This window comes from Bubalus bubalis, chromosome 4 (genome assembly GCF_019923935.1).
Source record: "Bubalus bubalis isolate 160015118507 breed Murrah chromosome 4, NDDB_SH_1, whole genome shotgun sequence".
NCBI classification, from domain to species: Eukaryota; Metazoa; Chordata; class Mammalia; order Artiodactyla; family Bovidae; genus Bubalus; species Bubalus bubalis.
The window spans coordinates 83,523,366-83,548,156 of NC_059160.1; the positions used below are offsets into that span (position 1 = coordinate 83,523,366).

Below are 24,791 nucleotides of genomic sequence, written 5' to 3' on the forward strand. Positions count from 1 at the left end.
AGGCAAAGAAAATACTGTCAATGATGGCACACTTTTAATACTTTCATATTTTCTAATCGGTACCCCAGAGAAGGCAATGGCACCCCACTCCAGTACTCTTGCCTGGAAAATCCCATGGATGGAGGAGCCTGGTGGGCTACAGTCCATGGGGTCGCGAAGAGGCAGACACGACTGAGCGACTTCACTTTTACTTTTCACTTTCATGCACTGGAGAAGGAAATGGCAACCCACTCCAGTGTTCTTGCCTGGAGAACCCCAGGGACAGAAAGAAAACTGGGATTTCATTATTTAGTAATTCACTTTCAGATTATATTTATAAGATATAATTTATCATGTAAAAGTTAAAACATTATTTCTAATTTTTTGTACTACTTAATACAGCATCGTTTCATTTTCAATGACCATTAGGTAATAAAGGTAATTTTGAAAATCCACAGTACAACAATCTGCAATTTTTGTGTCCTGAATTTATTAATTATTAAAATATATAAAGACGAAACAGGAATCTTCTAGTATTAAAAAAATTCCAAACATTCTATGATCTTAACAGAATGGCCTTTTCATTTCTTTCTGTTCCCTTCCAAACTTGGATTTGTGGGTATTTATTTAACAGTAACTAAGTGCTAGGCACTTTTCTAAGCTGCTTAACATATATTAACTCAAAAAATCATCACAATAATCCTAAGAGGTATGTTTATTACCATCCCTGTTTTTATGGAAGTTGAAACTGAAACACAAAAACTTATAAGGCCACACTGCTGTAAACGGCAGAGCCAAGCTTCAAACTAGAGGAGTTTGTCTCCAGTATCCATGCTTTTAATCACTATTCTGAAGTGCCCCTCCTGTGTAAAAGCTGCATTTAGTATATACACTCCATTTGTGTTTTACATATACTTTTGAGGGGCAATATTTTCTCACATACATAAAACCTTCATTTTTAATACCTACATGTTTTGCCATCAAATTGTTCCATCTTATTTTACTTTAGGTTAGCTAATGCTGGACTTTCAAACTGATTCTTTCTAATATATAAAAATGTTACACTAAGCAAATCTCACATTGCATATAGTTTTTTCCTTCTTTTGAATTTTATTTCCTTATGTTAATATATCCAAAATGGTTTGACTCACTTAAATATATAAAAGTACCACATTACTAACATATAATACTCTCTACAGTAATTTAAATCATTATGTAACGCTACCAGCAATAAAAGAATGCTCAGATTTTTCCAATCAGTATATTCCATTTCCTCCCAAATTTAACTGATATAAAATGGTTAAAGAGATTTGTCACATGGAATAGTTAAACTAACAAATATTTAGAACTGAAAAAGACACAAGTACCCCAATGTTCACTGCAGCACTATTTACAATAACTAGGACATGTAATCAACCTAGATGTCCATTGGCAGATGAATGGATAAGGAAGTTGTGGTACATACACACATGGAGTATTACTCAGCTATAAAAAAGAATGCATTTGAGTCAGTTCTAATGAGGTGGATGAAACTGGAGCCTATTATACACAGTGGGGTAAGTCAGAAAGAGAAACACAAATACAGTATATTAACATATATATAGGGAATTTAGAAAGATGGTAACGATGACCCTATATGCAAGGCAGGGAAAGAGATACAGATGTAAAGAACAGACTTTTGGACTCTGTGGAAGGCGAGGGTGGGATGATTTGAGAGAATAGCATTGAAACGTGTGTATTACCGTATGTAAAACAGATGACCAGTGCCAGTTCATTGCATGAAGCAGGGCACCCAAAGCCAGTGCTCTGGGACAGCCCAGAGCGATGAAGTGAGGAGGGAGGGGGAGGGGTTCAGGGCTGGGGGACAAATGTACACCTATGGCTGATTCATGTCAGTGTATGGCAAAAACTATCACAATATTGTAAAGTAATTATCCTCCAATTAAAATAAATAAACAAATAAATTTAAGACATATTTAAATTTCGGAATGGGTAAAATGTTTTCTTCCCTAGCAACATTAAAAAGGTGGACATAATTCTATTATTTGTTGTTTATGAGGTTGGTGCCATCTTGATTCCTTAAATGAGCCTCAAAAAGAATCAATAATACCCAGTCACTAGTAAGTGTCAGAGCTGGAGTCTGAGCGCAGATCTGACTCTAAAAGTTTATGTTCTAGATGATAGAACAAAAATAACAAAAAAGGGGTCAGTACATGTCAAAATAAAGAAACTGTATAAAAATTTATTTCAATGTTCATCAAAGATCATTTATTTCATAAAGGGGTAATTTTTTACCCCTGGGATATCATATTAATAAATAGAGGGATAATATTTTCCTGAAGTACTGTTCTGATCAATAATTTCAAAAATAGCGAAGAATGGCACTAATTAACAAAATGCTTCTTTTATCTTTCTCTTCAACCATATGTTTTCATTACAACCTAGTTTCATCAACATTTTAAGCAAGTAGCCTGAGGATATAAACATTACTCCAAAAGTTTTTCTTTAATGTCACCTTCTTTAATGTTATCTTGCAGTATGCTCCTAATAGTCCAGAAAGATTTTTACTTTTACAGCACAGAATAAAGGTCATCGAGACATTAGATAATAGAAAAAACAAAGGCTTTGGAGTCTTAAGTTCAGATTTTGCCACTTACTGGCTGTAGGTCCTCTTCAATATAAGTATCAAATTCCTACTTCATTGGGATGGTGTATAATTAAAGGAGATAACAATTATAAAGCTCCTAGCACATGGTAGACACTCAAGAAATTTTAGTTCCCTTTTCACTTTCCTTTAAAAAGTGGCACATACATGATTATATCAAGGGTATCATTTTTAAAAGTCATGCTTCATTATTTCCCTCAGACAAACTGTAGCATAACACGAAGCGTCAAGATCAAAAGAGATCAAAAGAGATAAAGTTGCTTCATCAATGTGGGAACCTTCCTTCTTGACATCAATACTATGGTCTTCCATCAGCTGGTATGAGAGATTACAGGGATGTTTCAAAATCTTTCTATAGCATCCTGGAATATTCAGTTTCAGGGTAGGTATTTTAAATTTACATGTCTGTAGTCCATCTCTGCTGAGTACTTCCTGGTACCACTGCCCCACTTTATTTTTAGGGTACTGAATATTGTATCCAAGCACTGGAAGAACCACCTATGCAAGGGAAAGGGGAAAAAAAGGTACATGAAACAGCCTTCAGAAAAATATGTGATCATTTCTCTTTTTTTTTTAGGCCACCCTGCATAGCACATGGGATCTTATTTCCTTAACAAAGGATTGAACCTACACCCCCTGCAGTGGAAGTATGGAATCTTAACCATTGGGCTGCCAGGGAAGTCCATATGCAATCATATTTTAAATTTACTTTTATGACTGGGACTTGAATATGTAAAAACACACTCAGAATACAAACATTGCAATCACTCTAAAACATGCCACTGTATACTACACTATTTTGATTCTTTTTAATGCTGCCAGGCAAAAAGAAGAGATAACTGAAATCAAGAAGGACTCTTAGTTAACAAGGTAACCAACTCAAGTCAGATATTATTTGACAAATTGCTGTTAAGGTAGAAAAAATGGAACAAGAAGTTGGGGTACATCTAATTACCCAACAGACTTAATCTTTATGCAGTCATACAATGCTAAAAGCATATTCTTTCTGGAACAAAAAGAATAATCCCTACTGCTCAATCACAGAAAATTTGACAATTTTCCATTTTCCTTGCTTACTTATTAATAAAAACATGAAGCACTCAAGAAGCTGCAAAATTAATTTCTATTTTCTCAGCTGCTCATGAATAAACTACATTTTGTGGAGGTTTCCTCCTTTGCTGATGACTTCTAGATATTTTTCCTTTAACTGGAACCAAAATGTAGGCAGGACAAGGTACCAGGTAAAAAAGTCAAATACACACAACACAAAAATTTCAAATTCATTATGCTCATTGGAAGAAGCCAGACACAAAAAATCACATATACTATATGAATCCATTTCTATGGCCTTCTTTCAAAGGCAAAACTGTAGCACAGGAAATAGCTGAGTTGGGGCTGGGGCAGGGGTGAGAGGTGCCTGCAAAGGGGCACGGGAAGTTTGAGGGAGACGGGAAACTGTTCTTCATCTTGATTCTTGTGGTAGTCATAGGATTGTCTACATTTACCAAAACTCATAGAAATATAAACTAAGAAGTGAATTTTATTGTATATAAAGTATATCTGAATAAAAAGTGGTAGGAAAAAAAGGAGGGGGGGAGGAGAAATGGTTAGTACAGTCTTTTCAGCACAACGTCTACATTTAAATCTAAATGGTACTAATTTTTAAGCAAGTTTACCTGATGTATTGTATATATGTTAGCTGATTCCTCTTCTTTGGTTACCAGATGAACCTATTTTTTAAAAACATGATGAAAATACAGATGATTCTCAAATTTTCCAAATTCCCTCAACTTTTCCTAAATCTGTTATGTATAATACAACTTCTTAACTGAATATACTCATACTCAAATAAGATCTTTTCACAGCTTGTTTCTATAGGAGCAGAATACCTAAAAATTAGAATGATTCTTCTTACTTTAACCCGATAACTGCAGGGGAAGCAGAGAATGGGGCAGCATATTGCTCTGAAGCAACACCTTCACCTCCGTTACCAATCATCTTTTTCTAAATTGCAAAGTATTTTTTTTTATTACACTCAATCAAAAATCTGTTTCCATGAAATCCCTCTCCAACCTCTGTCCCCAACAGGTATCATAGTACTCTATGAAAAATAGTGCTTCTCAAAATGTGTTCCATAGACTAGTAATAATTGTCACACGTACGTGGGGAAAAATAAAGAAGTGAGTGATAAGTTTGAGAAATGTTGCTCTAGGACACAGAATAAATCATTCTGATTTCCCTGAGACATGAAAGCTCGAAAGTATAAAGGTAGCTACCATCACTCCATGAGGATTAACAGTCTCATTTTCCTAAAGCATTCACCATATAATGCCTAGATCTTCTCTAAACTTGCTTGCTTTCCCAATTCTCCCTACTCAGATAAATAATATCCCTCCTTTTTGGTTTTTCATTTTGGGTTTATTTGTTTGTTTACATATTAATACCCCATTTTAACTGCTGCATTCAGAAATGGACATAATTCTCTAGATGTAATCTGACCAAAATACATGGGGCTATGATCTCTCTTGCATCATCAATTCCAGCTCTTTGCCATTCACAAAATCATAAGTATTCATAAAATACTACAATGTAAGCAATTGGTAAAAATACTGAACAAACATTTTCAAGTACAGAACACTGTAGCTCTCTTTATAGAGCTCCCTCCAAGCTGATATCAACTGATGAACTAACCATTCTTTGTCGTATGGCAGCTCCACAAAGATGAATTCACGTGATTTTCTCATTGTCTAATTCATATTTCTCCATCTTACTCACAAAAAAATTATGAAAATCTGCCAAGTCACCTGAAATTAAGCTACATCTGTAGGCCTAGTACTCTTGCCTGGCAAATCCCATGGATGGAGGAGCCTGCTAGGCTGCAGTCCATGGGGTCACTAAGAGTCAGACACAACTGAGCGTTTTCACTTTCATGCATTGGAGAAGGAAATGGCAACTCACTCCAGTGCTCTTGCCTGGAGAATCCCAGGGATGGAGGAGCCTGGTGGGCTGCCGTCTATGGGGTTGCACAGAGTCGGACACGACTGAAGCGACTTAGCAGCAGCAGCAGCAGTAGGCCTAGTAATTCTATCGAAAAGGGACTCAGATTAGTTTCCTATAGTTTCCTACAATTTTTAATGTAGATGCACAACATGAAATATTCTACAAATATTAATTTTTTTTTCCTTTTCCAGATTTTCCATATTTTATGTCCTGAGCCTCCAATTCTTGCCTTTTCTTTTCTCAGTGCTAACTAATAAAGTATAAATAATCAATTTTAAAAATACAGATATTTTTCGCTGCTAATAAAAGGAAACTCTGCAAAAGGTCAAAGAGAAAATGTTTTCTTTTCTCCTATATCTCCTGAAAGAAAAGCAGACAAAATCCTGATCACAAAAATATCCTTGCAAATGTTACCTGGAACAAAGTCTTATGAAAGTGAAAGTGAAGTCGCTCAGTCATGTTTGACTCTTTGCGACCCCGTGGACTGTAGCCCACCATGCTCCTCCGTCCATGGGATTCTCCAGGCAAGAATACTGAAGTCTTATGAGACACATGCATTTCAGAGATTATTGCTATAACTTGTCAAAGTGAACTTCTGAAAATTTGAATTAGAAATGGCTGACTTACTAAATAATGCGTTGCCAAGAAATATTTAAAAGGATATGTTTTCTGAAAGGTATTAAAAAAACTGAATGTTTTTCATTATTTATCAAAATGGAATTAACTGACATAGCCCTTCTTCCATTTAAATGAGGTAAAATAAAACCTAAGATGCTGCTAGATTTCTTTTTACACAGTTTCAGAATCTGTGTCTCAGTTAAATGACCATTCTTAATGAAGCTCCTAGTGATCACTTTTTTTTTTCCCTTAATGGCTCTTATATTTTATCATTTGACTGTGCCAGGTCTTACTTGTGGCACGCCAAGATCTTCGATCTTGTTGCAGCTAGCAGGATCTTTATTGTGGCATGTGAACATTAGTTGAAGCATGAGAACTCTTGGTTGCGGTATGTGGAATCTCATTCCCTGACCAGGGATGGAACCCAGGCCCCCTGCCTTGGGAGCACAGAGTCTTAGACACTGGATCACCAGGGAAGTCCCTCACTTTCTTATCTAAATATTCACAAGTCATTCATTTAATAGAATAGTAAAGCAGACCTCTTTGTTGTGGCTCACTCATCACTCAGCCTTGACTCCTTTTCTGATACTGTATCTGCAATTTCCTGGGAGCTTCCCTCCCAGTTTTTGAATGTGGTTTGGGTGGGATGGTTCCAGGAAGAAGTCCGTGGAACACAGGCTTTGCCAATCACATACTGCAGTCCACAGTAACTGGTCTGGGGACATGGAACACAAACCAAGCCATTCTGAGACTCAATTCCATGGCTTTGACTGAAACTGTTAGGAAATAAAAGACTTCTTTTCTGGAGAAGAAACTAAGAATGGATCTAACAGAGAGGAAAGCAGAGCTGAAAGATGAAGAAAATGAGATGGATGATTTAGGACACTGTTTAAGCCCCTTCATAACAGCTGTACCTGAATCAATCATGGACTTTCAGTTATGAGGGCCAAGAAATTCTTGTCTGCTTTCCTTAAGTTAGTCTGAGGTGAGCTTCTATCACTTGAAACAAACAAACAAAATCCTAACTTATACATCTAAAACTGCCGTTAATCCTTTATGCTAAGTTCAGAGTCTATTTTTTCTCCATTTTTGAAAAATAGGACCATGCCCTATCTCTGCATGCTGGCACTTTTCTACACCCCATGATTTCTCTAGTACAGACCAAGCTGGGCTAGGAATCAGACAACTAGGTCTTCTGAATTCTGCTACCTACATCACTTAACCTGTCTCCTCTCCAGCCTGGGTCTCAATTTTCATTTCTATGAAATGGGAATTAGAAAAGAAGTCTCTAACATATTTTTCTCCCCTAAAGTTCAATGATTTTATGATGTTATATACAAAAGCACTACTCAAATCCCTTCATTAATTTTTAAAATATATTTTTGAGATTGAATTAAGATCATGATGAATAGTCTCTTTTTGCATTACAATGCTATGAAATGAATTTCTTTATGTGATTTATGGAATTCAATTTCATTATTTAAGTCAAATTCACAGAGATTAAAATACCATAAAAAATACTAGTTAGAAATACCAATATCCAAAATACCATGGAGGAAATGGAAGGATCAATTTTATAAGACAAATTATATTTCATTAATATAAATGTCTCTAAGATATTGAGAGAAAAAAACAAATTGTAAAACCACACATATAAAAGAAACGACATTTCATATCCTATATAGCATTATTATAGAAATTTTGTTCTTTTTCCTTTTCATAGTTTGAGTTTTGAGTCTCAAAGTTCTGTATTTATTTTCCTCATTGTTAACTAACAATAAAAATCCACTTTCTGTGGATATTTATGGGAAAGCATAGAAAATGGTCTAGAAGGAAATATGCCAAAAGAGATTGATTTTCTGATAGTGGCAGAGGAAATCACAATAGAGTTGTGGCAGGAATGACATCTCCATCTGCACTGTTCTGGATTTTTAAGGAGCCTGTTTCATGCATTGGGTGTGTGCTCAGGTGCTCAGTCTTATCTGACTTTTTGCAACCCCACAGACTGTAGCCCACAAGGCTCCTCTGTCCATGGGATTCTCCAGGCAAGAATACTGGAGTGGGTTGCCATTTCTTCTTCCAGGGGATCTTCCCGACCTGGGGGTGGAACCTGCGTCTACTGCATCTCCTGCATTGGCAGGCCGATGCTTTTACCAAGGAGCCACTTGGGAAGCCCAATTCATGAATTGCTTGTGTAATTTTCTAAAGAACGTGTTCTTTTCAGGAAGGCTTACTATCTTTGTAACTCTCACTTCACACCACTGACCATTTTTATACTTCTATTTAATGGCATGTTAAGTGTCAGCTGACAGCAGAGTAGAAGCAGATGAGCAAATAAAAGTTAAAAAAAAAAAAGCATGTTTAGTTTTAAATTTTTTCTAAAATAAGAGTTTCTGAAAATAAGTGCTCCTGATACATAACAACTCTTGATGAAATGATACTTACTTTACTACTTGGTAATTGCTCATTGTCAACATCTTCATCCAAACAGACCAAGTCACCCTCCACAACTCTTGAGCCATAAGTTGCAAGTCTGTAAGATACTGCCTCATTCCAGATTTTGCTGCTGTATGCATGAACGTAGAATATGCGCATAGAATGGGGGAAGGAGAACCACGCCTGGATGCAGCCCTCCTCTGTCACGCCAAAGCGATGCAGTGACTCTAACAGGGCTCTCTCCCGAACTTTGAATTCGGGCATCATGGAAATTGTGCCTTTAGCATCCTCTGAAACAAAGAGATCAGTCAGTTCCTTTTATTCAAAGGCCAGTTATTAAGAGCTTTACCAGGCTCTCTAAATGTACTGAGATATCCTGGGAACCTGCATATGAAGATAAGGCTCAGCACCAACTATAAACCAGAGCTACATTTGAAGAGGTTTTTTGTTTGTTAAAAATCATTAATCATATGGTTCATTCACCTTCCCTGCTTTAAAAAGAGCACATTAGTAACTCCAACGACAGGATGGAGATTAACTAATTTGCAGTTATTTAGAACACTTTTTTAAAAGCATTATATAAGTTCCTGAGCTGAGATTTTAAAGAGCTATTATGGACATTTTACAGAATTTTTTGAATAAGCAAGGCTTGACATCTGGATCCTTCAAGTATACTATTCAGTGATTCTACTATTTAGCACGCTTTTTAAAATTAGATTTCTGGACTCCATGGCAAAGCTGATTATTCAGGTAGGGCCTTGGAGTAAGCATTTTAACAAATGCACCAGGTTTCCTGTACACACTAAAGTTTAACAACCACTGCCATAAGGATGTTATTTTCTCAGGACCCTACAATAGATATAATTTTGAACTTTGTTTAGCATTACTTAGATTACTCATAACAATGTGAAATGCTCATATGGTTTATAGATTTGGGTGTGGTATAAAAATATTTTTCACCTATTAATCATTATATATGTAATATGTACATAATTAAAAATAATGGAGATATTAGACACTGATGTCTTTTATTTCTATGCAAGTGAAATTTAATATGCACATATATGTTGATCATATATTTAATGAATCTAAAATCTTATGGTTGCTGTTACTACTTAAATACACATAATATTTATTCAGTATTCAGAATAAGCCAGGCACTATTTTAAGAGCATTAAATCTATTATTTTATTTAAATATTAACAGTCTTTTAGGTATCATTAGCTTCAATTTCGGAGAAGGCAATGGCTCCCCACTCCAGTACTCTTGCCTAGAAAAGCCCATGGAAGGAGGAGCCTAGTGGGCTGCAGTCCATGGGGTCGCTGAGAGTCAGACACGACTGAGAGACTTCAATTTCACTTTTCACTTTCATGCATTGGAGGAGGAAATGGCAACCCACTCCAGTATTCTTGCTTAGAGAATCCCAGGGACGGCGGAGCCTGGTGGGTTGCTGTCTATGGGGTCGCACAGAGTCGGACACGACTGAAGCGACTTAGCAGCAGTAACAACAGCAGCTTCAATTTGCAGATGAAGAAACTAAAACAATGAGGCTAAATCACTTGCACGAGACTATATGCTGGGAAGTACTAAAGTTGTATTAAACCCATGTAGACTGACTCTAGAACCACACTCAACAAATTTTTTTTAGTGCTTCTCATTAAGTATTCTACATATACTTAGCTAAAGTTTTCAAAATTAGCAATCAGGGCTAAATGGAGACTAGATCAAAAACAATGCACAAAGTACCAGATACAACAAATGTACTTTTATTTAGTTTATTTTTCAGTCTCCTGATTGCAGTGAATTATACTTATATCAATGTCAGTTTAGAACTGGGAACTCTTATCTTTTTTGAGGATTTAGGCCAGGAAAAACTCATAAAGCATCTTTCCCCTCACCCAACCCCAAAGCAAGAGTTATACAAAAGTCCCATAAAAATGGAGTACCTAGGGCACATAATAAAAATGCTTAAATATATAATATATTACAGTCTATTTCTTATCACATTTATGTAGAAATGAATGCTATCCTGATGATATAACACTTGTATATCTACCTAACTATATACGAGGTAAAGAAACTTTTAAAGTACCAGTCTGAAGAAAATATTTCTTTGCTCTATTTACAGGATCATCCAAATCTTCTGGCGTAAAAAACAATTTTACAGCCTTCACCTTTAAAGACCAAATAAGCAAATACGTATTAGATGAAAATGACAAATTACTTACTTTAAAAAAAGGTACATCTTGAAAGAATAGGCCTTTAACATGATATTTGACATGGCAATCCTATCTTTAAGCATTCATAAGCTAAACAATTTAGAATTAACCTCCAGTGCAAAGCAATCTAATACACAGATTTAAAATCTTATGGACTGGAAAAGTGGTCATCCATAGATCTTCTTCTGTCATTTTTTGCCCCTATCATAGAAGTAAGAACACAGTATTAAGTGATGACATAAAACTCAGGCTTACCCAACACACACAACAAAAAAGGGGGAGAGAATAAGCATAGGCAAGTGGCAAGCCACTAATTTCATTTATGTTCTCAAGTTTCAGAACTCTGTCTTTGGTCTTAAAAATAATTTTTTTAAAAATAAATGTAAATAAAAGTTTTAAAAATTCCCAACTTTAATATTTTCTTTTAAAACATAAACAGATTAAAAGATGCTCCTTTAAAAAAAAACATATCTACTAGTTCCTATATTTTATCACTGTCTCCAGTACTACAACTTATTTCTAAGTATGCATCTTAGAGTTGGAAAGGATCTTAAAACAGGGCATTCAATCTAGCCTCCAACTCATTCTTCTTTTATACTATTCATTCATTCAAACAAATATTATTCAGCATCTGTTTTGCTATAAAGTGATATCATGAACATAGTGGCTGTTCAATAAACATGATGTACAGTACATATATATGGGGGGTATACATGCATTTATATGCTGGGTTAAGAAAGCAATGAGCTGGCTCATGTAATAAGTACATCTGACAAAACAGGTAAGTTCATATCTTTTCAGAATCCATACCGTTTCACTCTTCAGCAAAGCCAATCCAATTTGGTCTGTGTGAACTTTCCTTCCCATCCCAAATCTCTGTGGTCCATAGTAATTCACAAACCCTTTATTCTATAAACACACACACAAAATCAGTTAATTAAAAATATATTGCCATAGACTCATGTCTGTGTCCTCCCAAAAGTCACATGTTGAAACTCTAACCTCCAGTGTGATGGTATCTGGAGATAGGGACTTGAAGAGATAATTAGATCATGAGCATAGCGGCTTCATGAATAGGATAAGAACTCTTATAAGAAAAGGTGGTGGAGCTAGCCAACTCTCTTTCCACCACATGTGAATACAATAAGAAGACCAGGCAGGTATCCTGATCTCAGGCTTCTAGCCTCCAGAACTATAAGTAATTTTCTCTTATTTAAAAATAACCTTGCTTATGGTTCTTTGTTACAGTCTCAAACTAAGATAGTGAAGTGAAGTCGCTCAGTCATGTCTGACTCTTTGAGACCCCATGGACTGTAGCCTACTAGGCTCGTCTGTCCATGAGAGGGTCTCCCGCACTGTAGACAGACGATTTACCGTCTGAGCCACCAGGGAAGTCAAATAAATACAATTATTGTGTCAAAATATGTAACCAAGTCTTTCTCTTTGTCTTTATTGTAATAAAAGAATCCTGTAATTGGCAACACACACACTGATACCAAGAGGTCTGAGAAACACTATATGGTTAAAGAATACAAAGGAAAAGAATAAATGATTGAAAATCAGAAAATAAGTGAAAAAGCCTTAAAAATATGTGAGCTTTTCATTCCCATTACTGAGGAGTTTTCTAGCATGTGGGATTCTTGGTGCTAAAATCAGGAAAGCTCTGGAAAAACTGGGATGAACTGGTTACCTGTACTGCATCTGCTCTGATACCTGAAGCTCCTCCTGATTTCGAGGATTCGGCTGTCTGCAGATGCTTGAAATACGAAGCAGGTTTATTTTCAAACCCAGCAAGTCCTGGCTTTTTTGTATATAATGGTTGGTTTTTCGATTATCTCAGTTTCTGAAAGTCTGGGCCAAGACAATGGCACAGCATCACTTCAGTAGGAACAGAAAATTGGTATTTACTACTGCAGCCATTGAGGACACTGGTTGGTGGTTAAACATGCCCTCACGTAACAACAGGCCCATATAGTTTCCTGAAAGACAAAAGAGCTCTCTACACTCACTCTATGGGGGGAATACATTAATATATTCATTCATTCAATGATGATTATCGAGCACCAACTCCAGAACTGTTCAATAAAAGATGCAAATAAAAGATAATCTGTAATCAGCATGCTACAAAAGAAATTGCATCCTGACCTCATGCCACTAAGATCAACTGCAGATAGAATAAGTACCCCCTGTATTAAGTCTCACAGTTAAATACTTTTAACTATTTCAAATTTGGAAAAATAACATTAGACAATATTCTAAAAACACCAGAAGAGTTTTAAGTACCCCTGCCAAGTTATTCTGGAGAAGGCAATGGCACCCCACTCCACTACTCTTGCCTGGAAAATCCCATAGACGGAGGAGCCTGGTAGGTTGCAGTCCATGGGGTCGCAAAGAGTCAGACACGACTGAGCAACTTCACTTTCACTTTTCACTTTCATGCATTGGAAAAGGAACTGGCAACCCACTCCAGTGTTCTTGCCTGGAGAATCCCAGGGACAGCGGAGCCTGGTGGGCTGCCATCTATGGGGTCACACAGAGTCGGACACGACTGAAGCGACTTAGCAGCAGCAGCCAAGTTATTCAGGGTTGATTACAATAAAATGTTTATAGCAATCTGAGTTATAATCCTTTAAAACAAAACTCCAAAGATTTCTAATTTTCAGGACTTCTCAGCTCACTTCCCCTCATCATGAAAACTAAAGGAAAGTTGGCTAAATCTAAGATTATTTCTACGGAGATTTTAAAATGTATATGAACAGGTACCAAATGAAAGATAGGCAATAAATAACATCAGAGTTCAGAAAGCCCCACTCCTTTTTCTAAGAGATATCTTTCTAACAGTTTAACAGGGGGAAAAGAAAAAAAATAAAGAATCTTAGGTAGGTCTAGAGAAAAGGAAAAAATAACCATATGAGGATTTTAAATATCTTTAGTGAAGATATTTTCCTGACTGTTAAGTATAATAGTGATTAAAATCTGATTTCTGTTTGTTTTTCTGTTGGAGAGGCATAAAATTGTATGAAAAGGTCTTTGTGGTCAGAAACTTGCAGCAGTGTTTCTCAATGTTAGTTGTGGAGTAGAATCACTTAGGGAGATTTTTTTTAAATGCTAATGCCTAAGCTATATCCCCAAATGTTCTCATTCAATTGGTCTGGGAGAAAAAACAGATTATTGAAATTTTTTAAAAACACCCTAGGTTGAGAAGTTCTGGTCCAGATCAGGGGTTGGCAAGCTATTTAACTGGCCCACAAGTCAAATCTGGCCCTGTAACCACTGTTTTTGTATACAAAGTTTTATTGGAATACGGCCATGCTCATTCATTTATGTATGGTTCATGGCTGCTTCCACACAATAGCACTAGAGTAGCTGCAACAGAGACCACATGTCTACAAAACACGAACATTTCTTTTCTGGCCCTTCACAGAGAAAAGTTTGCTGACCCACAGTCTATATGATCAGAATGAAGGCTATGGCTATATGTGCACATTTAGATGCCCAGCAAATATCATTTTAAAACTTACAGTAAGTAATTTTTTTACTGTAAGAATAGTAAAATGTATATGATTTACCATTTGCATACATTGAAACAAAATTCAAAATTAGATTGAAAAGAAAAAACATTCTGAAAAGTAATATAAAAAATATTTACCAAAGATTTCTGAAAAGAAATGCTGAACAAAGTCTCCCCTCAAATTAATCTCTTTGCCTGTAATACTACTCTAAATGGCAGACACTAAAAAAAAAAAATCTGTCCTTTTAAACAGATAGGTTTTACCCTTCCAACTGGGAGAGTCTATACAATTTTTTTAATTACACTAACGTTGTGGTTTTTCCAATACAAAGATATATACTAAGAAGAAAAATAAAAACTAAGTAAAATGGACCCAATTATCATTTTTTAAATAATTATATATGCACATAAAAAGAAAATGTACAAAAGAAAATATTTCCCTTCATATCTCAATGTAAATAAAGATTTTCCCAAAATACTCTACAGTGCAGTTTTCTTACCTTAACATTTTCTATTGCCTCCAAAATTCTCTCTCTCAGGTTTGCAGAATCATTTATTTGATTTTTTAAATTTCTGATGACAATATCAAAGTGATTTCCTTTGAGCTGACCAAGTCTAAGGGAATCCTCTACAGACCGAATGTTAAACACATTCATTCTTTTCTTTTCAACTTCTTTTTCAATATTTTTCAACCTATAAATGATAAATCATTTATCATTTGGATTCAGTTAACTCTTACATTTAAAAAATAGTTTGTGTTTAAACTAATGTTAAAAATTATTAATATGTTTAAAATGTAAAAATGTCAAAAAATTAATTTAAAATAAAGTTTAAATGACAGATGGCAGACAACCACTTATACTGGAATACTGAAAAACTGGGGGGATTATTTCAAAAACACATCTTTATTTCAACAAATGTGCACTAAAAACCCTTTATCGTAGGATTATATTAACAGAGTTATTCTAAGAACTGGAACACACATTCCTAATGCTATCACTCTATGTAGCCTTCTGACTTCTCCGTAGTTCAAGTGATAGAACCCCTTAACTGTTCTTCGCTCTTCTGTCCTTAGACTTTGCTCCTTTCCTCCTCAGTTTTCCTCCAATGTTACCAAAAAACCACTTAGCGCCAGGGGACTTCCCTAAAATTCTGCTCTGAACACTTCTTTACTCAAGTTTTCAGTTCTTCACCAATATTAGATCCCAATTGTCTTATCCTAACTTCTAAGATCCTATAAGAACTGATGTAAATTTTTCTTTACATCTATATTTTCTGTAGTCTCTAAAGGAACCATCTGCTTTATCAGGCAGATTCTTTTGCTTACAGGCCCTCCAAAATACCTTCAGATTTTCTGCATCTGCTAAAATCTTACTATTGGTTAAAGGGTAATTAAAATTCCATACCCATAAGCCAAATCAAACTACTCTTTCCTCCTAGAAACTAATAAAATATTTTGTCTTGGGTGGTTAAAAAACAGTTTTTAACATCTAAATACCTTTCAACATCTAAAGTCATTCCTTCTTAGTAAAGTGCACTTTTTGACCACAAAGACAAAATCATAAACATTTTTCTGTCCCTCATATCAGAACTTAAAAATATTTACCAGAAAATATTTAAATATCTGATGACCAAAGATTAATATATTTTTAATTCAACTTTTTTGAACTTTACCTTAAGGAAAGCATCCACAAGGCACAGATTTAAGTGTAATAAAATTAATCATAGTAGTATTTACAGTGAAAAATTGGAACAAATTCCTATATCCCAAAACAGGGGAAAGTTAAACAAATCAGTCCATATAATAAACATGACTTTGAAATATTTTATAACATAAATTTTCATTAAAACTACTATTTTAATTTTATAAGTAAAATACTGATTACATATACAGTACAATTTTTACATATATAAAAAAGGCCTCTGTAGCATCTGCATATATCATAGTCTCTGAAAAATGTCTGAAACAGATCAAAATGTTTTTGTGGTTATTTCTGTGTAAGAGAAATTTTAGTGACATTTAATATGTTTTTATATTTTTCTAAACTTCTACAATAAACATGTATTACTTTTACAATAATAAAAGTCTATTTAGAAGATAATTATACTATTAATGCAGAATATGCTGCTCAATAAGCCTCTAATCAATTACTATTGATAGTGAGGTTAATATGTTCCCAGTATTATTCTCAGTTTTTAATCTAGTATTTCTTCATTTGATGCAATAAGAAAATAAAGTTCTATCCTTTAAACATCTTATTACCTCTCTGGTGTCACTTTTCTAACCACCATCGCTTGATAAGTGATGGCTTTCTTGTCTTTAAGTCCTGCATAACTAAAATCCGAAGGAATCACACCAAGTTTGACAGCTAAAAAACCAACTGCTTCAAACATTTCTAGATTTTCTTTTCGTAGGGTAAAAGCTGAAACAAACAAAAAATCCTCAATTACAAAAAAAGACAGCTAAATACATATTTACATTCTTAGCAAATACAGATCATTATAGTGAATCAAATCATTAATTTAGATGAGTATTTTTTAACCAAAATACAGTCAGTAAAATACAAACCTCACAGATTTCAGCTCTCATTTTAAAATGCTAGTTGGTTCACTAAAGGCTTACAGAAAAAAAAAAAATCCACATTCCCTGATTAGGCATTCACACTGGCCCTAATCCACCCCTCCAGTCTGCACTTGGGCTATCTTATATATCCTATAATTGTAACCCAGAGAACTTGTCACAATCCTTGGATGAACTAAAGCCTTTCACTGTTGTGGACTTGTGTGCATTGAGGTCCTTTGTCTAAAACACATGCTCCCTCCATTTATTATTTGCCACACTTCTTTTCATGCTTCAAGATCCAAGGGCCACAACAGTTTTCCCTCAAATTCCTTCCAGGTTCTCAAGGCTGAATGCTCCCAAAGTAGGGATCATGTTTGTTTCATTGACCATTATACCCTCAGACTAACACATAGTAAGTATTCAAATATTTGTTGAATAGATGAAAAAACGAACATTACAAGGAGTTGATTACTTAAACCTACATGTCTTCACAAGCTGTCATTATCTACATCATGACACTGAACACCATGCCATAATTTATCTCTTTAAGTTTGTATGCCCTGTAGACTGGGAGTTCCAGGCCAGGAAATCAGTAAATAAAACAGAGCTTGTTGCCTCATGGTAGATCCTTCAAATGTCTATTAGATGAGAAGGTGATAATGAGATCGCAAAAGTGGAAGGAGGGACAAGCCCAGTAACAATTATCACCAAGCACTAACCCCCACCCCTGCCAACTTGTTGGCCTATATAACCTACCAACATTGACAGTAAGAAAATATCTCAGTCCTCAGTTCACCATAAACATATGACACTTCCAAGTACTGCCCTCTTCCCTCAGATCATGGAAAGGATATTCAAAGTATTCTGCAGAATAATTTCTGTTTTGTTCAACTCCTGTAACAATCATCAGGAGCTACAAGAGTCTCTTTGACGAGCACTCTAAGAAAAATGAACATTTAACATAAGCCTGACTCAGGAAGCAGAAGGATGTGAAATTCATCTACCTCTGAATAAATGAAATAGCTAAACAAAAGCTTATAATATCTATTCTTTAGAAATCATGTTTAAAAGAAAAGAAAGATCTGTATATTCTTTATATCTCTGTATAAAGAATCTCTAAAAACATGGAAACGGCAAGTTTCAAAAATATGCAGGGTGTATATTATTTACGAAAAGTTTTAAAAATCTGCAATAATGATTTGATATTTGAACATATTGTAAAATGACCATCACAATAAGTCAACATTTATCACCACACATAATTACAATTTTTTTCTTGTGATGACAACTTTTAAGATCTATTTTCTTAGCAACTTTCAAATATACAATACGATATCATTGACTATAGTCACCATGCTATACAGGCTTCCTGATGGCTCAGTGGTAAAGAATCCACAGGTCTGATCCCTGGGTTGGGAAGATCCCCTGGGGAAGGAAATGGCAACCCACTCCGGTATTCCTGCCTGGGAAATCCCATGGACAGAGGAGTCTGGCGGGCTATAGCCCATGGGGTCCCAAAGAGTCGGACACGACTCAGCAGGCCACAGCCAGAGGGATCGCAAAGAGTTGGAAACAACTTAGTGACAAAACAACAACAATCATGCTGTCTGTACACAAAATTCCAGGACTTGTTTATAACTGGGAGTATGTACCTTTTGACCACCTTCATCAATAAACATAAATTCATATTTTTAAAAATTAATTTTAAATTGCCAATAAGTTAAACATAATTACAACATAAGCAAAACCTGTTTGAGATCCATAATAATTTACAAGAACTATCCTAGTCCTGGAGCCAAAACTTTGAGTATAAATTAGTAATAATGTGAAAAAAAAATAATAGTATTTTAAATATACCAAATCTATGGAACTAGAGAGACATCACTAAAATATCTTAAAAGTATAGGAACAGCCTGGCTAGGAACTGCAAACTGTGAAAAACAGACCAAGAAAGTGTATTACACAGAGTAAAAATCAGAAACTGATAACAGGGCTCAGAAATCTCTCTCAACAAGCCCTTTTGATGATTATATGAATGCAAAATTTCGAGAAACTCTTCTTTAAAAGATGGACAGTGTCAAACAAAGGAACTCCTGTAAGTCTGCAGGATTCTTTCCATGGGCTATAAAGTCCGGCTGTTCCAGATTACAAGGTATTCTCTTCACTTCCCCAAGTACATCAAACATATTTTACTTCTCTCCAAATACTTAAGATAACTTTCAAAATGTGAAATCAAGATTCACCCCCGTGAGATTTATTAAACAAAGTAATTCTTTAACTTTATACATTTGTAACTACATTAACTATAAACCTGTTAACCACACTTTCATCAATAAGGTTAATATTTTACAACTAGTATATTTTGAAAGGCTTATCTTCCACTTAAAAAAGGACCCATATATTGTTTTCAATATCCCTCTGGACATGTCTATTTAATTCATTTGAAATTACACAGATTTCACACAAGTTTATCTAAGTTTACCTAAGAAAATGGTAATGATGTATTGTTACCTGTGTATATGTCTTTTCTTCCCTGGCATTCAAGAAGAGACCTCTTCCAGTGCTTGTGTGCCTTGACCCGAAATCTTACAGTTATCACTACATTTGGATTATCAGCACTGTCATTCAGTTCAGGAAAGGATTTGGTTTCCACAAGATTTCCAAACTTCTTGTTGACAAAATGGTGGACAGCTTTTCTGTGTTCTTTGTTCGTATCAGGTTTAAAGGTAAATTTGGAATTTTCTTTCTTTGCATCCAAATATTTAAAAAAGTCAAATGCTTCCTCTTCAGATACCAAGTGACAAAGTTCTTTATACTCAAGATTTGGTCTTACAACAATTTCACTGTTTTTTCCTACAGTTATTAAAAAAGGAAATTTCTGCCTAACAGCACTATGCAAGGCAGCCCTCTGGTTCTTATCAAGGATTCTGCCTAATAAGAATTCAGGAGATGGTCCAAGTAGCTCAGTTTTAGAGTCCCACTTCTCTTTTATATCACAGGCAAACTGATTCAGTAATTCATTAGTTTTTTCATCTAACAAGGAGCCTAATACATCAACATTTTCTTCTTCACCTTTGTAAGTTCTATCTTTGATAGTATCTTCCTTTTCTGAACAAGGCACAAAATTGTGGTCATCACTGGAGCTCCCAGCCCAAGTACTGACTTCTTGATTGCTTGTCTCTTCAAAAGATAAAATCTGAAGATCTAGTTTTGCTTTTTTAGCCAAAGTATTTGGCTCAGGCAGTACTTTACTAACCTTGTTAACAAGTTTGTCACTCTCTTTATTAACTAACTCTCCCTGTTCGTCAATCTCAATAACAATGAAGTCACTTGGTGAGCTTTTTATGGTGCCACAAAAACCAACATGATCAGTTATGAAACACAAAGAACTAAATCTGATTCTGAAATCTGTATCCTCTTCCATTCTTGAACAATGCCTACAAAAGAAACAGAGGTGATCAATTACCAGGAAGAAAAAAAATCTGGATAACAAAAAAAGAAATAGGTTTGCAGAATTTATTTATTTCTGCTTCTCTCTCTCCCTTCCGAGTCCCCTTAAAAGACATTACTAATGTATTTCTATATATCATGAGTATTTTGACTCTCTTATACCAAGATGGCATGTCTGCTAATTTGCATCTTGACTCTTCACCTACTCCAGGCTTTCATCTATTAAAATTCCAGGATTAAAAGGGTTAGTTTCAAGTTCACTTTTAAAATATCATTGGTAGACCAACAAAGAAGAGACTAGAACATACATTTTTTTTTTTACAACAATTTGTCTGAACTCCACCCCTGAAACCTAAAATTTCCAGTTAATTTCAGAGAATCTGTGACTAGATACTAATATATGGAGGGACAGGGGCTGGGGAAAGGCTGAAGAGAAGACAGGAATAAACAGTCCACACTGACATATAATGAAGTACTAAAAACAATTTGCAGGATTTCCATGGTGGTCCAGTGGATAAGACTCCAAGCTTTCAATACAGGGGGTGCAGGCTTGATCCCTGGTCAGGGAACTAACGGAGAAGGCAATGGCACCCCACTCCAGTACTCTTGCCGGGAAAATCCCATGGATGGAAGAGCCTGATAGGCTGCAGTCCATGGGGTCGCTAAGAGTCAGACACGACTGAGTGACTTCACGTTCCCTTTTCACTTTCATGCATTGGAGAAAGAAATGGCACCCCACTCCAGTGTTCTTGCCTGGAGAATCCCAGGGACGGGGGAGCCTGGTGGACTGCCATCTACGGGATGGCACAGAGTCGGACACGACTGAAGCTACTTAGCAGCAGCAGCAGCAGCAGCAGGGAACTAAGATCTGCTGGGCATGATTCCGAGGCGCATGGCCAAAAAAAACAATTAAATAAAACCAACATGCAATGTGATTAGGGTTCAAGGAAAACTTATGTTAACCTTGGACCTTAAACCTTCATGAAAACTTGGATACAAACTTTTTCAGTTGACCCGTAAGAAAAGTACAACCATCTCTCTCTGGCATCAGAGAGAAGACACGTTTACAGAGCTTCTTGAAGCAACCGTCACTCTTCACGTAACCCATGGCTATCACACAGAGTTTCAGGAGAGATAAAATGCCCAAGGAACTGGTACTGCTCTGTTCTTTGCGTTCATCATGCTCTCCAGGTAATACATCATCCCATTTCTACAGTGTATTCTATTCATCTGAACCAATTTAGAAAACCACTTCCACTCCATCCTTTCTGTAGTGTGGAACTCAGAAATTTCCTAATATTCTACTTTCCTAGGAAATAAATAGGATATATTTATTTTTCCTCATTCCTTAATTTCCTGCACAGACTCCTCAGTTTCTTGCCTGAACTGAAACCTGGCTATTTCCCCTCGGGCTGCTTCTTCTGTAGTCCTCCTATGTGACAGCTATTTTTCCTTTCATACCCACCTGGGGACCTGCAGGTTGTAAATATTTTCCATGTTTGCCACTGCTCCTTCCAAACCACTTCTTCCTCCTCTACCTCCTCAAATCCCATTCCCTTTGAAGTACATGCCATCGGGCTGTACTATTTGCTGCCACCCTCTCTGGTCCCAGGACAATTCTTCTTCGCTCACTAATGACTTTAATACCTAGCTTAAAATATACTATCCAGCATGACCTCCATGACCATCCATATGGATGATCCATTTAACATCACAGTCCCTCAGTTCCTTAATCTCAACCTCAAACCTTCCACTTTGTCTCGGTCTTAGCTTTGATTTTCTCATCACCAAAAGTTGCATCACCTTTAAGCATCTGGCTCTCTGATTATCCCTACTGCCCGTTCATCACCTCTATTTTAATACGTCCATTCCAGAAATTCTTATACACTGTGAAGGCCTCTAATCTCTGCTTCTATTACTAGTCCACCATAGTCAATTTTCCACATAGTAGCCAGAATGATGATTTAAAAAGGAAAATTAAATCATATCACAACCCTATTTAAACCCTCTAATCACATTTATAATAAAATCCAAATTACATACCCTGGCTTCCAAAGACTTCTAAGATTCTGAACTCTGTTTTCTAAATTTAACCTGTACCCTTTCCCCATTATCCACTATACTCCAGCTACACTGGCCTTCTTCAGTTCCTTTATGCCAACTGTTCCTGTTGATTAAGTAAATTCCTCTTCAATAATATCCTTAAAGAGATCTTCCTTGACCAATAATCGGAAGAAACCAGCAAGTCACTATTTTTCATAAAATCTTATTTAATTTTCTGCATATCATTTCTATTTAATCATTTTACTTCACTATTTACTATACACCTACCCCAACTAGAATGTTTGCTCTATGAAAGCAAGAACGCTGTCTGCCTTATTCACTGATTATCTCACAATTAGAACAAACTCAAGCACATAGTAGGCGCACAATCAATAATGATTATTGAATAAATAAAATGACTAGTACAAAATAAGAGCAGTAAGAGTGAAGAGGAAGAAAGAGGGGGTCACTTTTGCCTAGAATAATCAGTAAAGCATAATGTAAGAAGTGGCCACATTTTCAAAACAGTTCAGGAGACAGAAATGAGGCAAAAGCATAAGCAAACTATGCAACGTGTTAAGAAAAAACTGAACAGCCCAGATACAGAGCAGTAGAAGTGTTTTCTAGCACAGTTCTGGAAAATATGGCCGTTAGTGCCGAACTAGGTAAAACAGTTAATGCCCTGGCAGGAGCTTAGAATCCACTGAGTGGTAAATTGATGGCCACTGGAGGTGTCTAAGCAGGAAAATAACACAATCCTAAAAGATGTTTTAGTAAGATGACTGACAGTAGTAGGCAGGATGAATCTGTTGAACAGTTGGACTGATAGTACTGAGCAGGATGAATCTGTGGAACAGATGGAGGAGATCGAAAGCAACAAGATGTGATCAAGAGCTCAGCTGTAGGAAGAAGATATGAAAACATTCTAAGCTAGTGTCATAGGAGAACAATTTGAGAATACAACGATGAGGGAATTACAACCAAGCATCTTAGTAAGAGTGGAACCGTGCTGAAGGGGAGCCAAGGAACCCACACAAACTTGAGCTCCCATGCAACAGATGTGTCGATAAGCCTGCCGGGCGGACATGGAGGGGGCAGTTTGGCTGACCCAAGGCTTGGGAATTTGGATTGTGGCTAAGGGCAGAGTCTAGGAGGATGTTTAAAAAGGACAGTAGCTCCTCCTGTTCCTTCCGCTGCCTATGCTCCACCTAATTCACTCCTACTTCTGCCACCAACCAGCAGGACTGAACCTGCAGCACAGACTTCAGGCGCTTTCAAAAGCACCCCCCACACAGCCATTGGCTCCACGGGCGTCTTCTCCACCCCCATCCCCGCCTAACTCAAGGCGCGATACTAGCTCACATCACACTCTTCTTGAGGACAGAGGGTCAGGGTCTCAATGCCAATACTGTCATCGCCCCCTGCACAAGCCCACGTGGCGCCAAGAAGCTCAGCCCGGTCTACCTCAAGTCCTGCTGAAGGGTTTCCTCCGCACCACGCCGTGCGCATGCCCGGAAGCCATAAAATAGCTAGTCTCCAACAGAAGAGTATTTAAAGGGACAGGCTCCTACTTAAAGAAGCGCCTTTCTGGGATTTTTCACGCAGTGGAGCGGCGAGGGGGAAGCACTAAGAGGAAGGGGGCGGAGCGGGGCGGGGGCGGGACCTGACGGATTGGGCACGCCCCGGCCCTTCGTAGTACCTGGGTCCTTAGGTCGCTGGCTCAGCCCCACAGCGCCCTGTGCGCCCCTGCGCCCTGCGCCCGGGCAGGTAAGGGGTTCCGGACTTGCGCGCCACCTCCTCCGCGTTGTGTCCGAGGTCTGCGCCCTGGCCTCCGGGTTGTGGAGAGACTGCTCGGAAGGAAAATCGACTTCTCTTCAGCCCAAGTGAGAAAAGTTAGAGAGGAAGTAGGTTGCGTGGGCAGCGCCTGCTCCAGGATAAAGACTTGGGTGGGTCCCTAGGGATTAGAAAATTGGTGAGACCCGTGGAGTTACCGTGGGGCGAAGAGAGGTGTCACTGGATGGTCGGACCTCGGCTCGAGCTTCTCAGTTCCCGGGCTGTGTGTTCCGAGAACCCTGTTTACGAAATGAAATCTCTTTTCCTCAGAACCAGGAAGTAGGACCAGCGCCCAGCAAAGATGCTGGCCGCGTGGAAAGCATTCTGAACCCCCACAAGATTCTAATTAGCTGGTTTCTCAGGCTTCCAGGAAATCAGAAAGTGGAGAGGCATTGTCAGTACGTTATCAGATGGGCAAAGGGTACCGACAGCCTGGAAACGAGAGGGAACAAAGGGATGAAAAGCAACCTCAGA

General features: G+C 37.0%; 2 protein-coding genes across 8 annotated transcripts in view; one reads left to right on the top strand and one right to left on the bottom strand.

Annotated features, from left to right (window-relative positions):
• Positions 1-2,224: 2,224 nt before the first annotated feature.
• Positions 2,225-24,321, bottom strand: PUS7L (pseudouridine synthase 7 like). 3 transcript variants are annotated; one of them, XM_044941656.2, is made up of 9 exons: positions 24,184-24,321; positions 19,503-20,428; positions 16,692-16,851; positions 14,929-15,121; positions 11,728-11,826; positions 10,791-10,872; positions 8,708-8,988; positions 4,321-4,374; positions 2,225-3,142 (listed from the first exon to the last, which is right to left on the bottom strand). In XM_044941656.2, exons 2-9 carry the CDS (start codon positions 20,413-20,415, stop codon positions 2,816-2,818), a joined length of 2,109 nt encoding a protein of 702 aa, XP_044797591.2. In that variant the 5' UTR covers positions 20,416-20,428; positions 24,184-24,321; the 3' UTR covers positions 2,225-2,815. The 3 variants fall into 3 exon arrangements, with proteins under 3 accessions (XP_044797591.2, XP_044797590.2, XP_006042685.4); XM_044941655.2 differs by lacking the exon at positions 24,184-24,321 and adding an exon at positions 23,949-24,083; XM_006042623.4 differs by lacking the exon at positions 24,184-24,321 and adding an exon at positions 21,907-23,914.
• IRAK4 (interleukin 1 receptor associated kinase 4) overlaps positions 24,121-24,791 on the top strand; it is a 29,221-nt gene continuing 28,550 nt past the window's right edge. For 2 of the 5 annotated variants that reach the window (XM_006042620.4, XM_045165452.1), the window contains exon 1: positions 24,121-24,251. The gene's annotated coding sequence lies outside the window, so the exon portion shown is untranslated. Of the gene's footprint in view, positions 24,431-24,791 lie in introns of all 5 variants that reach the window. The other 3 variants (XM_006042619.4, XM_006042622.4, XM_006042621.4) reach the window with 3 other exon arrangements.

What these genes read in the sequence shown, in the direction of transcription:
- PUS7L (XM_006042623.4), bottom strand. Translation starts at nt 21,938, where the DNA reads ATGGAAAATATTTACAACCTGCAGGTCCCCAG. An exon ending in CTTTGCTGAAGAGTGAAACG is followed by an intron (nt 10,873 to 11,727) that starts GTATGGATTCTG and finishes TGGTCTTTAAAG; the next exon opens with GTGAAGGCTGTAAAATTGTT. An exon ending in AGCAATTACCAAGTAGTAAA is followed by an intron (nt 4,375 to 8,707) that starts GTAAGTATCATT and finishes TTTAAAAAATAG; the next exon opens with GTTCATCTGGTAACCAAAGA.